Source organism: Artemia franciscana, chromosome 1, assembly GCF_032884065.1.
Source record: "Artemia franciscana chromosome 1, ASM3288406v1, whole genome shotgun sequence".
In the NCBI taxonomy this organism is placed as follows: Eukaryota; Metazoa; Arthropoda; class Branchiopoda; order Anostraca; family Artemiidae; genus Artemia; species Artemia franciscana.
Window position 1 is genome coordinate 951,272 of NC_088863.1, and position 13,794 is coordinate 965,065.

At 35.4% G+C, this 13,794-nt stretch overlaps 1 protein-coding gene across 3 annotated transcripts in view; it reads left to right on the top strand.

The window, feature by feature from the left end:
- LOC136043825 (cell adhesion molecule Dscam2-like) overlaps positions 1-13,794 on the top strand; it is a 285,713-nt gene that overhangs the window by 74,215 nt on the left and 197,704 nt on the right. For all 3 annotated transcript variants that reach the window (XM_065728754.1, XM_065728764.1, XM_065728771.1), the window contains exons 7-8: positions 6,949-7,093; positions 10,367-10,515. In XM_065728754.1, coding sequence (XP_065584826.1) covers positions 6,949-7,093; positions 10,367-10,515 — 294 coding nt within the window. The remainder of the gene's footprint in view (positions 1-6,948; positions 7,094-10,366; positions 10,516-13,794) is intronic.

The window sequence follows — 13,794 nt, forward strand, 5'->3', positions numbered from 1 at the left end:
TGTCTGGATTCTACCAGCTTTAAAACGAAGCCCACCAAATGCTAAGCAAATGTCATTAACCCATTATGCAAAGACAAATCTTTGTGGTCACATGTATCATCCCCGTGGACCTCCACATTCTTCCTCATTTATGGGTCATGGCTCTGCCCACCAAAATTACAAAATAAGGTCTTGCTCTCTTACATAAGATACAAAAAAGACGAACACACTCCCACAAAAATCACAGTGTTGCAAAAACATTAGATCACAATTTCGACGTTTAGTAGAAGGCAAGCACAAAGGACAAGCACCCAGTCCTTTTTCACTATTTACAAAGAATTAAATTATTTGTCTCAATATAGTTATAAATCTTAAAAATTGTAAAATAAAAGGAAATATAATGACTGCAATCCCAATGAAAAAGATTAAAAATTACAGAAATAGCTTTTTTCAGAGCTGACGCTTCATTTAAACATTTAAACACTAGTGTTACACTAAATAAATAAAATTAATTAAAAAAAGTTACTGCAAGAAATTTGAAGGAGTTTAGCTTTACAGGAAATAATTGCCCCTCCCCCCCCCTCTTATGAAAAATAAACAAAAAAACAAAAAACGTTTCACTCCACAAACAGCAAAAAAGTGGGCGAATACAAAATCGTCCCCTTTTCGCCCCGTGGCCCCAACGGACATCGGATTAAAATTTCAAAATAGGATTTTAGACCAATTTCTTCCAGGAGGATAAGTATATATAAGAGGACGGTGCAGTCCCAGATGCAAGGGAATCAAATTATAAAAGCTGTTTTTTAAGAACAGGTGCCACTAAAGTACATTTAAGTATAAAAAAACATATACATGTGTTTTACTTGTTGAAGTGACAATTACCTAAATTTTCTTAGTCTCTACAATTTTGGAACCTGATGTGGACCTTAAAACCCTCCTCCTTTCCAATTTATACATTTATACAGCTACTCCTACCGCAACTTACCTTACTGCAATGACTACTAACATAACTCCTCCTGTCACGATTATGGCTCCTACTTCTACTATCTCTATTGCTCTAATCACAACTCGGGCTGCCACCCCAACAATTTTTTCTACTGTTTTTATTACCATGACTATTAATGACATACCGTTACTGATGAATCCACCATTAACGTGTCTAATACTATCACGACTACTATTACTACAAAAATTACTATAAAACAGCTCGTGGTAACGAGCTGTAAGTAAGTAAGGAGCAGTGGGGTTTAATAGTAACCGAATCTCTAAGAAAGAAAGTTTTAATAAAAATAGATACGTTAAAAGATTTTAAATTTAAATGCTTATTCAGAATATGAAAAATATACAAATTTTAATGCTAATCCATCAAAAGTTATGAGCCCTAGAAAATTTGCCCAAATTTGGAAAAAGGGGGAAACACCCTATAAATATCAAGTGATCTAAATGAAAATAACTCCATCGGATTCGGCCAGAGATTCGGCGTAATAACACCATAAAATAATAAAACACCATAATAAACACCATAAAGTAAACACCATAAATAAACACTATAAAATAAACACCATAATAACACAATAAAATAACACCAGAGAGCCCTGCTGCAAAGGTTTCAAGCTCCTATGTACGAAAAGGTAGAATTTTGCATTTTTTGCCAGAAGAAAGATCTCGGATGTGTCTCTTTATTTTTTATTGTTTTTTTTTACCAAGGGGGATCATACCAAACCATTGATCGTAGAAAATCGGGAGAGGGCTCTCTTGATCGGAATTCAAATGTTCTTGTGTTTTTTTAAGTGACCAAAAATATTGGAGGGCCGCCAGCGCCTCTCATGTTCATTTTTCCCCAAAGTCACCCGATCAAAATTTTGAGATAGTTATTTTGTTCATCATAGAAGAAACAATCTAATAACTATTTCTTTTAGGATGACTTGATCCTACATAGTACCCGGAGGAAGAGCTGAAAGTTATGAACTTTGCCCATTGATTAGATAAAGTATTGGATATTAGGAAATTTAAGGATGTTTTCGGGCGGGATTTTCTGGGGTAGCGGGTCGGGGGGATGTGTGGGAGAATCTTTTTAAGAAGCAACTTTTCATGGAGGGAAAGAATACTTCGTAGAGTAGAAGCTGGATTTCCAAGGAATATCTAAACAAAAACAGAAATTAAATAAAACCAAGTTTTTTCAAATGAAAGTAAGGAGCAACATTAAAACTTTAAACGGACAGAAATTATTACGTATATGGTGGGGGCTGCCCTCTCGTCAATATTTGGCTCTTTACCCCAAGCTTTTGGTGGTTATTTTAAAAGAGCTACTTATCATAAGGCAGGGCAAGAGCGCTGCCTAAGTAAAGAGCAATGTTGGTACAGGGTATTATTTTTTTTTAATTCTTTTCTTAGACCAGGGCACTTCATATCGAAGAAAATGTCGCAGAAACTTCAAAAAGGGCTCGTTTGATTGAAAATTAAAAGAGATAGGTCTTTTTTTAATAGAAGAAACTGATTGGAGGGTAACTGACCCCCTCCCATATCTGTCATTTCCCCAAACATATCTAATACAAATTTTTAGATAGTTATTCCGTTCAACCTAGTTAAAAGGTCTGTAAATTATGACTTTGAGGATGACAACACCCCCCCCCCACAGCCCTTAGAGCAAGGATCTTAAGTATGCCTTGGGGGCAAATAAGGCTTTTCAGAAAAGGTTACCATAGGGACTTTGGAGGGGGCCCATTGGATTGGTAATCAGAATTTGTAATGCACTTCTTAAGATTCAAAGTTATAGGGGGGCAGATGACCCCCCCCCCACACCTCATATTTTCCCGAAATGCATCTGATAGAAATTTTGAGATGGTAATTTGTTCTCTTTGAATCTTCAAAATGGCTCATTATATTCGAAATTAAAAGGGTTAGTGTCCTTTTTAATAGTAAAAAGTGATTGGAGGGTAATAAGCCCTGCCCCCCAGCGTCCATCAATTCCCAAAACACTTCTAATTAAAAAGTTTGAGATAGCTATTTTGTCTAGCGTTGTTGAAAGGTCTGAAAAATTTGTTTAGCGTAATTGAAAGATCTTTGAGTAGTTCAGCCCACTCCCCCCTAAGGCCCCTCAGCGCAAGGGTTGTAAGTTATGACCCGAGAGTATATAAGGTCTTATGGAAATATTGGCTTATGGAAACTCTGGAATAGATTGATTTGACTGGAAATAATATGTTCTAGTGCCCTTTTTATGAGTCACTGTGATCGGAGACTAATCACCATACCCTACATCTTATTTTCCGCAAATACATACAGAAGAAATTTTGAGATAGCCATTTGTTCAAAAATTTTCGAAAGATCGTATAATAGGGTCTTTGGCGTTGACAGAGTCCCCCAGAGTCTGGAGTTGAGGATTGTAAGCTATGCCCCAAGGCATAGGATTGTAATTTATGCCCCAGGGTATATAGGACCCTTGTAGAACGGTTGTTCGTATGAGCTTTAAATTGGACGGAGCTCATTTGATTTGAAGTCGGAAGTTTTAGTGCCCTTTTTAGAATCAAAAGTAAATGGAGAGTAATCAGCCCCCCAATTCTATCATTCCCAAAACATAACAGATCAAAACTTTAAAAGATTCATTTGTTCAGCCTTGTTCAAGGGTCCAGCAATTATGTCTTCGGGGATGTCAACCTTCTCACAGTCTTTTGGACGAGGGCTGTAAGCTAAGCAGTTCTTTCATTGTTATGCATAGTATTTGTTATCGAGGAAAGGTATGCATGTTTGAACTTCACTTTCCAAGAAGACAAAGAGCATTCAGGTGAGCCGTTCAGTGAATGTTGAGAGGAATGTTGAACTAAATCGAAACGCGTTATGTGTATAAGGATTGTCAAAAGTGTGTAACACATGAATAAGTGAGTGTAGTAATCGGAAATATTCAGGAAATTAAAATGGATATGATCAAAAAGACAATTTTTGCATGCTACCAACACTACTACAACTACCACCACTACTACAACTACCTAGTCTACTACTACCAGACTACTCCATTAACAATTGAGGGGAAATTTGGACTAAATCTAAAGAAGCTATGTGCATGTAAATTGTCAAAATAGCGTGTCTCAAGAGTTGATTTGGATATTAAATTGGAACTTTCAGAGAAGGCTCAAAAGGGAACATCGTCTCACCAAAAGGCAACATGTGCACACTACTTCTCATACTACTCTTACTACTTCATTTACTACTACTACTGCTACTGCTATTGCAACTACCTGTAAGGTTAAGGCCATTGAGACGAAAATTTCAAGAGGTGTATGAAGATGCAGCAAATTCGAAGCAATGGCCAATTGCATTAAATTGAAATTTTTGGGACTGACTGAAAGCGATTAATACTCACCAAAAGCCAATTTCATAATACTACTAATGATAATAGTACTACCTCTATTCAGAACTTTTACAAGTCAAATCATACCATTCTCTAAACCAACTCTAATCAAAATGGTTTAGAATTAATGCCGTGAGGTATCATAGTTAGCCTCTGTAGGCACTTCGTATGTCCTTCAGATGCTTGGAGGGAGGAGAAAACAAGAGTAAAAAGAATTATTTGGTATTCAAAGATTCGTGGCAATAAACTGTAGGTAACGAGTGACTAAGGCAAACAGTAGCCTACTCGTATAAGAAAACTCCTTAAACATGGATTTGGAAAAGAGTATACACAGCAAAAGAACATGCTTAAGTGATAATTCCTAATTACAAAGATTATTAAGTTTCAAGTTGTGGATCAAAGCTAAGAGCCTAAAAATCTAATTATTTTTTCAAAAAGCTGGGAAAGCTATCATACTAGTCAGTTCTATTCCACACGTTTCAAGCTCTCATCTAAAATAAAATAAGTGGAAATGTGTTTTTACGAGAAGAAAGATTAGGAATGCATGTTTATTTTTGCTAAATTGTTTGTTTTTTTGTGTTATTACAATGCATTTTTAATAAGCTCGTATGAACAAAACTTATCTGCCGTTTTCTAAAACCAAACTGCAGTTTTAACCCAAAGAGAGAAATATTGCTATCCATTGAAAATTCTCAGACAGCTAACCCATTTAGAACTATTGAAAAACTGTATACTGCGATTCTCAGTTGCAGAGGTAGTAATACCACATTATAATGCATTCAGTTCTTAAGTGCTAAGTATTCCATATAAAATGAGTGTAATATAAGAAAACATTTTAAAACTGTAATTAAAAAAGCTATTTTGCTTGATGTTTGGTAAAATTATGCATGATGTTATATAATTTATCTGACATGTAATCTAGTGACGATATCTCAAAGTTGTATTTTTAAACCACAATTTCCCAACTTTCTCTGACATTCAGGTGAATATAGACGAAAGTCTTCGAAGGAAGGGGAAAAGGTAAAAATTAATCTCTTATTTTGTTTTGACTAAGCATAAATATATGTGCTACGGGGTGGTAGCTCCCTTTATGTTGCGGATTTTTTTTTTACATAAAGATTAAATTCATGTGCTTCTCAGAAGAGGGGAATAAATCAATTCTACGAGCCCTTTTTATTGATGTCTAAATAAAATTATTGTGTTTTATGTACATTTTTTAAGATATTGAACAATCGTGTGGCAACAAACTGCAAGTAAGAAATAACAGAGACTTACAGTAACTAGAAATTAAAATAAGTCTTGAGAGTAACATACAAGTTAAAAACATAGACCTTTCAAAAGCTATGGCTCAAACATTTTAATTTTATTTAGATAACTTCAAAGACCACACTGCCTTTCCATGACGAAAGTAAAACAGTTCAAAATAGGGATGATACCTTTTTATTGACAGTGAATAGATATAAAATTATTCAACTGGATATTTCGAACACATATACGGTGTTCATCATCAGCAGTAATACTTTTTTAGTTTTACTTCTGATGATGAACACTGTATATGTGTTCGAAATATCCAGTTAAATAATTTTATATCTATTCACTGTCAATAAAAAGGTATCATCCCTATTTTGAACTGTTTTACTTTCGTAAATTTTATTTAATTTAATGCTACCTAACAAAAATTGTGTTCCTCGGAAAATTTGCTCAATTTATGATAAAAAGGGAAAGCACTTTCGCAACTTTGTTCTGTCTTTCGCCAATTCCTTTTGCTTGGTAATTTTCTACCATTCATTTTTTTTCACTTGTATTCGGTTGCTTCAGTCACTTGTTACTACGTAATAGAAAAAAAGTGCCAGAGAAATGGTTTACCTTCAGGAAAAGTTATACGCTACCAATCTAGGACACAATAAGCTAATTTAGAAGTATTGATATATAAACTTTAATATCAAGTAACAAGGGGCTATTGAGGGTGACAGCCCCTGTCATATTTTGAACAACCTTGGACATGATTTGAAAAATGATCAGAAATTAAATGAAATAAATATTCATTTACAAGTAAGGGATAAATCTAAGACTTAAAACGAACAGAAAATATTTCGTATGGGGTTGTCCCCTCTTCAACCCCCCACTCTTTACGCTAGAGTTTTATGCTTAAAAGAGGTGTTCATTCCAATTAAACGCCTTCTTTGAGGAGTCGTTCTTAAGGAATTGGGACAAAAGTCTAACTCAACAGTGACGAGCAGGGGGCTTAGAAGGAGCCAGCCCACCTCATATTCTGAAAATTTTCTGTTTGTTTTCAATTTTAAGGTCGATTCATAGTTTCATTAAAAAAAATTAACTTGTTTTTTTATTTTATTTGAATAATAAGGACCCCTTCAGATTTAGAAAAATTTCTGCTTGTCTTAAGTATAAATGCCACTCCTTATTTATAGTTGAAAAACTTTTTTTTTCTTTCCTTTGAATAAGAAACGTTCTTTGCATCTCTGTACATCCCTTATGTATTTTAATTTTGACTTTATTCTTCAGAAACTATGGTATCTTGGGTAGCTGTTGACTAAATTGCATTTTCTTTTTAATTTACATAACTGAAGAGAGGTGACTTTAAATTTCTACATATTTTCTTTCAGATGCAGCCCCGGTTTTCCGACAGACATTTCTAGAGCAAACAATAGTCCCAGGACCTTTCCTCTCTTTGATGTGTGAAGCATGGAGCATACCTGTCAGCAAGTTTGTTTGGATGCTGGATGGATTTCAAGTGGTTCAGACAGACAGGTTTTGTAAAAATTTTGTGTTTTAAGACAGTTGAATATGTAAATGTAAAGCAGAATCCATTTTAGTATTTCTGACTTTGGATGGAAGCTAAGAAGTTTTCAGTACTATTTTGGTGGATTAATATGTTTTATTTGTCAATATTTCAAAAAAAATATAAGTTTTTGGCCAAATGTAAATCGGGGATAATATGAGATATCGCAATTTTTTCTTAAATGTCCTTCTTAGTTTGAAGCATTAATAATTCGAGAGAAATTAGTAGATTTCAGATTCAGCAGAAAATTTGAAGCCACGATATTCCTGAAGCTGTTAGGCTCTTATGTATGTCTTATTCTTCTTAACGGAATATTTTGAGTGCAAAGGTAACCGTACTAGCATGCTACTCGCCTACAAACGACGTGGACGACGCAGTAAAGGATAGCCTCTACAATACCCTTGAAGCGATGACAAAAGACATTCCCAGGCATGATTTAATTTTTTTTGCTGCTAACTTCAACGCCAAAGTGGGTAATAAAGTGGTAATAGATCTTATTGCCCAGAAGTCTTTGGTTGCGAAGGACTTGGGGAGATGAATGAAAACAGAATGTTGCTAGTGAACTTTGCTCTTACAAATGACCTAACAATTGGGAGCACTATGGTTCCACATAAAACAATACCTAAAATTATTGGAACTCCTCTGACGGTAGAATGCATAATCAAACTGACCACCTTTTGATCAACAGAAAATGAAAGTCTAGCCTGTAAGATGTGAGAACTATCAGAGGTGCTGACATGGTGTCTGATCATGCCCTAATAATAGCGAGGATAGTTTTGAACCTAGATGCCACACAGAAGATAAGGTCCAAATTAAACCCTAACTTCGACTCTTCGGAGTTTTTCCCTGAGGCACTTCGAAATAAGTTCGTCGTTACACTCTTTAACGAAAGTAAAACAGTTAAAAATAGGGATGAAACCTTTTAATTGACAGTGAACAGATATAAATTTTTTTTATATCATATATTATAAGAACCATGTGATCTAGAAGCAAGCCCTTAAGCTGAAGAATGACAGAGCAGCAGGAACTGAGGGAATAAAGGCTGAGATTATAAAAATATAGCTGAATCCCTGTATGGATGTGTGGATAAAACTCTTTACCAGTATCTGGAAGTCTGAAAAGATACCCCGTGCTTACAAAAAAAGTGTGCTAACTTTCCAAGGAAGGAGAAGCGACAAATTATGAGACCTTGAGGGACATCAGTTTCCTATCTACTGAAGGTAAACTCTTCTAACAAATTATTCTTCAACACATTAAGACTGTCCTCAATAAATACCTGTGGGAAGAACAGCAGAACAGCATGGTTTCCAGCCGTCCTGGTCTTGCGGATTTCATATACACCCTACGGAAGATCATTGAGGAGTTCAATGCATGGTGAGAAAAAATGTATCTGATTTTCATGGACTTCAAGAAAGTCTTTGACTCTATCTACCAAGACTCGCTATGGAAAATCTTGCCTTACTATGGAATTCCTGATAAAATAGTGGCCCTAATTGTCACATTATATGAAAACAAATAATGCTGTGTTCGGACCCAATAAAGAAATATTAAATATTTCTGTATCATGTTTGGCATAAGACAGGGCTGTAGGCTACTGGAGAAGGCAAACAGCTAGCCGATCTCCATTTGGCTAACGATATTGCCTTGATAGAGAGTGACATGACTAAACTCCAGGATCCCCTCAATACTACTGTTGAAAATGCTGGCTAATTTTGCCTCAAGATTAACAGAGAGAAGAGAAAGAGCATGGTGATAACTACTTTTCTCTTGAACATAAAGGGCGGAGATCTAAGTGTCGAGAAGGTCGTATAGTTGAGGTTCCTCGGCAACACCGTGGAAAATTCAGGCTCAAGCGAGCGGAAAGTGCAATTGAGGATAGGGCAAGCCAGTAGAGCTCTTTACCAAATAAAACCAGTTTGGCAATCGAAAAAATATTCTACAAAATTAAAATTTAAGGCCATTTAATAAAAAAGTCCTTTCTGCACTTCTCTACAGCAGTGGGTGCTGGAAGTTGAGTCAACAACAAGAGAGACAGATTCTTGCCATCGAAAACAATTGCCTTTGGAGGACTCTGAATGTCGACTAGAGAGATACGTCACAAGCCAGATAGTCCCATCTATCTCAGGCCAGCCTATGGCTACAGATATATTTCAGCACTAAGAGAGACGATACTTTGGGCAAGTGATATGTATTATGAAAAATAGGATCTGAAGACAGATCTTGTAATGGTAACCACAGAGAAATCGCAGAAAATGTCGACCAAAAAACATCTTGTGTCGCAGATATTAACGGCACCTGTCCAATACTCAAACGGCAATACAACCCCAGTGGGAAGAAGTTTCAGTGGCGGCGCATACGCTGGATGATTTGCAGGTCTTTGTGGATGCAATGGGTGCCTCAGGCTGAACAGGAGGACCTATGGTAATGCGAGGTCAATCCCCAAATTTATGGAAGTTGAACTATTTGAAAACTCACCTTTTTAACAGCCTATTTAACAGCCTTATTGTTCTCCCTTCTGTATTTATATTAACAGCCTAATCATAAACATTGCTTTGCATGGGTGTGTCACATGGACAGCAAGAGCCGAAAACGACTGCACCCTTCTCATTGAAATGAACTGAAATGAAAGACCTACACCTGATAGCGAAGATTTAAATAGAATAACCGTGTCACAAATAAAGAAGTCCGTAGAAGGCTAAAATTACCAGACACGATCCTAGGCAAAGTTAGATTACAGCAACTATGTTGGTTTTGACACATTAATAAAATGGTCCCTGTTTGACTACTCATCTCATTCGAAGAGCCTGTTCACGGGAGTCAACCGTGGAAAAGACCCCGTAAGAGATAGAATGTCAAGTTTCATTGCAACATATCACCCAACTATCCATAACTATATATGACAGAACAGCATATTGAGTACTGGTCCATGATATTTTGAAAACAGCGACCGCAAAACGTCCAATGGGGATGGATAGAACATAAGTTTGTAAAAAACGAAATATTGTGAGGAAGATTAAAAATTGAACGGCCAAAGAAACGAGAGAAGGAACTGACAGAGCTTTTAAAGACTATGTCCGTACTTTATATCACTTATTTGTCATTTTTCTAAGTGACTTTCTATAGTCTCACTATCTGCTTTTCAATGGCGTCTTTCGTAAAATCAGCTTCAATTTAGTCTAGAACGTTAATATCATCCTTCATAATTTTTCTAATGCCTGATTTTTGTTTCACTGAATTTTCAGGGTAAACATTGGAAGTACATATAACGATGGTAGCATTACTATACACCTCAATATCTCAAGCGTTAATGTTGAGGATGGTGGTCGGTACAGCTGTATTTTCGAAAATCTAAAAGGAAGGATTGAGCATTCTAATCGCATCAATGTCTACGGTAATTACAAGTATCTAGTATTTATGAGATTTTGTACGAGTTTCGTATGTAGCGTAAAAACGTAAATAGTGATAACGGGAATTGTAAAAAATGGTAGCAAGTTCATAATCTTAGCATAATAATGGTAACTATTTGATTTCTTTCCCATTCCAGGAACAACTCTTAAACGTATCAAATTCTTATGTAATTCTTATCAATATAATTTCAATATGACTAAGATATTAAAGTATTTCTAGAGTATTTCTGGTCGATTAAAAAGGCGCTAGAATCTTAATTTCCATTAGATTGAGCCTTCTCCAATCTTCTAGGACCATTGGTTCGATACAATGACCCTTTGATAAAAAAAAAGAAAATAAACACGTCTTTCTTCTGGCAAAAAATACGAAATTATACATTTTTGAAGAAAGGGCCTGAAACCTCTAAGGTGAGCTATGTAAATGCCTTTTCTTTTTTTAAAAACGGCAGTATATATTCTCTGTCCAATTTTAAAGTAAAACATGTCGAAAACTATTTTTAAAAAGTGAAAATTGTAGCCAATATTAACAATAAACAAAACCAAGTTTAAAACCTCTTTTGTAGCAATACTGAATGAAGTTGAGTTTAAATGGAGTTGGATGGAATTGAGGGAGAGGGGGTAAGTACTATTAAGAGCTTGTATTGTATCGATGTTGAAAAGTAAGCATTGGATGTTGTTTTTAGTGTTTGTATATTTAGCTAGTCTAGGTCACGAACTGTAAGTAAAGAGCAACTCGTGCTATTATTGATCAAAACTTGTAAAAAAAGAAACTTGTATATATATATATATATATATATATATATATATATATATATATATATATATATATATATATATATATATATAGAATTAGCTTTTGTTGTGATTCTAAATAATGATTTACACAAAGTTGACACTAATTTATGATTTACATGCATAAAACTACAATTTTGAAAAAAATTACCTCCGTCAAGACGAATGCTGTGGATGGAAATACGACACAGAATTTAGCATATTTACAGAATTAGAAATCTTGAACTTTTCTTTCGAAGAAATATAACTGCTGATGTTTTTTCCCATCGGTGATCGATAAACTTTACTGACCTTTTATAATAAAGAAAATTGTACCATATCAAGCAGGTTTTTCATTATTGTTTTTTTACATAATAAACTTCTAGTATGCATATATACTTTAAAGCTTCATTACGTTATTTTGTTCGTTAAAGGATTTAATCTAAAAACTCCATAGATTCTTGGGTATATTTTTTGAATCTACCTGCAACATTGTTGCTGGGGATTTATATTTATCCTTTTATTATAGAAAATATTTTACTATAGAACATAAAAGGTTGTATTTGACATTTCTACAATCACCAAATGAAAGTGATAAAAAAAAAAGGTGGTAGAGATCGTGAGCATCGCCAGGAAATTTATCAGGGACGGGGGTGTTCAAGTGCTTACAGAAGCTTTGTTTTGCATATATTTAAATTTGAATATTTTGATTTTCTTATTTATATACAATGGTTAATGTCTTCAAAGCGGACACTAACTCCTTATTGATATCCACGAGGAAAACACTTACATCAAAGGTTTTTTCGTTAAATTATCCTTTAAAACTTGGTATATGATGATCCCATAATTATTTTGAGATATTTTAGACCCCCACCATCCTTAGAAGTATTTGGAGGGGTAAATTGTTGTAATTGTCGAAGCATCGTTTTATCAATATTGGACAAACGTAAAAATCGGTGCTAAGTCGTAACCCTTCTTTACATTTAAGAAAGACTTTTATTAAAAAATGTAGCAGTAACAAATTGTGAATGAAGAGTTACCCTTTCCAAAGGAAACTGAACTTTATAAATGAAGTTATAATATTACTAATGTCACTACTACTACTAAGAAATCACTGCCACACCGAGACAACTGGGGCGCATTGTTGCAGACACATTCCCTCCACCCGGATCTATTTATAGCTTCACTCCTTACCCCCTTTATGGCGCTGCAGTTTCTTTTAAATCCTTCTTTGTAGTATCTTACCGCACTATTTGAGGATTAACTGCTTTTTATTTGTTCCCGGATGGTTACCAAAAAAGAACAATATTTTTCAATCGGCCATTTTTCACCCGTATCGGTTATCCTATGCATCTCAACCTTTCTCTTATTTTAGCCCTAGGGAAGTGGTACAGAAACAAATTTTTCATAGAACTTGTTGTTAATCTTACGGTCAGTCAAACTTGTATCTGACAATATCGGTAGACAATCCATCTGGAAAATATTTAACACATCCTTCTCTGCGTTTCGAAACTTTCCCATTTCAGATAAAAATGGACCACTGTCCTACTATAGCTTCGAATATTCTAATGTTGACAGACAGACTTATGTTCCTATTAATTTAAACTGTTTTCAACTGCAAAAAACCTTGAGTCTTGCTTATTCTACTTTTTACGTCCTAACTGCTTCTATATTCCTCACTAATAATGCTACCAAGGTAAGTGCAGCTACCTACTTGATCAATCTACTTCCTATTAAACATTACCTCTTCAACTTTATTCATCCCTAGTCTAAGAAACTTGGTCATCTCAGTAGTTTAAGCCCTTCAGACTTAACAAGGCCCAAAGGGGATACACTACCGGAGCTACTAATCCCTCAAAACGTCATTATGCACACCTGGGTCTTATGCCATACTGTAGTACACCTGTAATAGTATAGTAGACCTATATGTTACATAACAGGATTTGTTAACTTATGTTGAGGGTGACGTAATCTTGGGTGACTTTGTAGATTCATTGGGAATGAAGTAATCTCACGTGACTTGCTAGACTTCAGGGCCTCACGGGGAGTCCCCACTTGTAACTGAGCACAGTACACACTTGGGTGTAACTGCATGCACGTGGGTGTTATGTAATGGCAGCAAGCACTTGGGTGTTACAGCCAGCAGGCACATGACTGTTACGCCATGACGGGGCATACGTTGGGTGTTACGTACGTACACCTGTATGTTACCTAATAGGAAATTGATTACCGATATTAAGGATGACAGATTCTAACATGATATTTTAGAGTTCAGCGGCCAGTGGGGAACCCCGCTTATAACTGAGAGGGACACACACGTGGGTATTAAGTAATACTTTAAGAGATCTATTTTCTTAAGGGGTTTCATATTTCTTTCAAGGCGTTTTTCTCACTAAACGATTATAATCTAAATATTTTTCCCCCTTTGAGAATTGAAAGAGATTTCCAACCAATGGAGGTGTGCATTAGACAGCTCGACCAAGAAACGATTG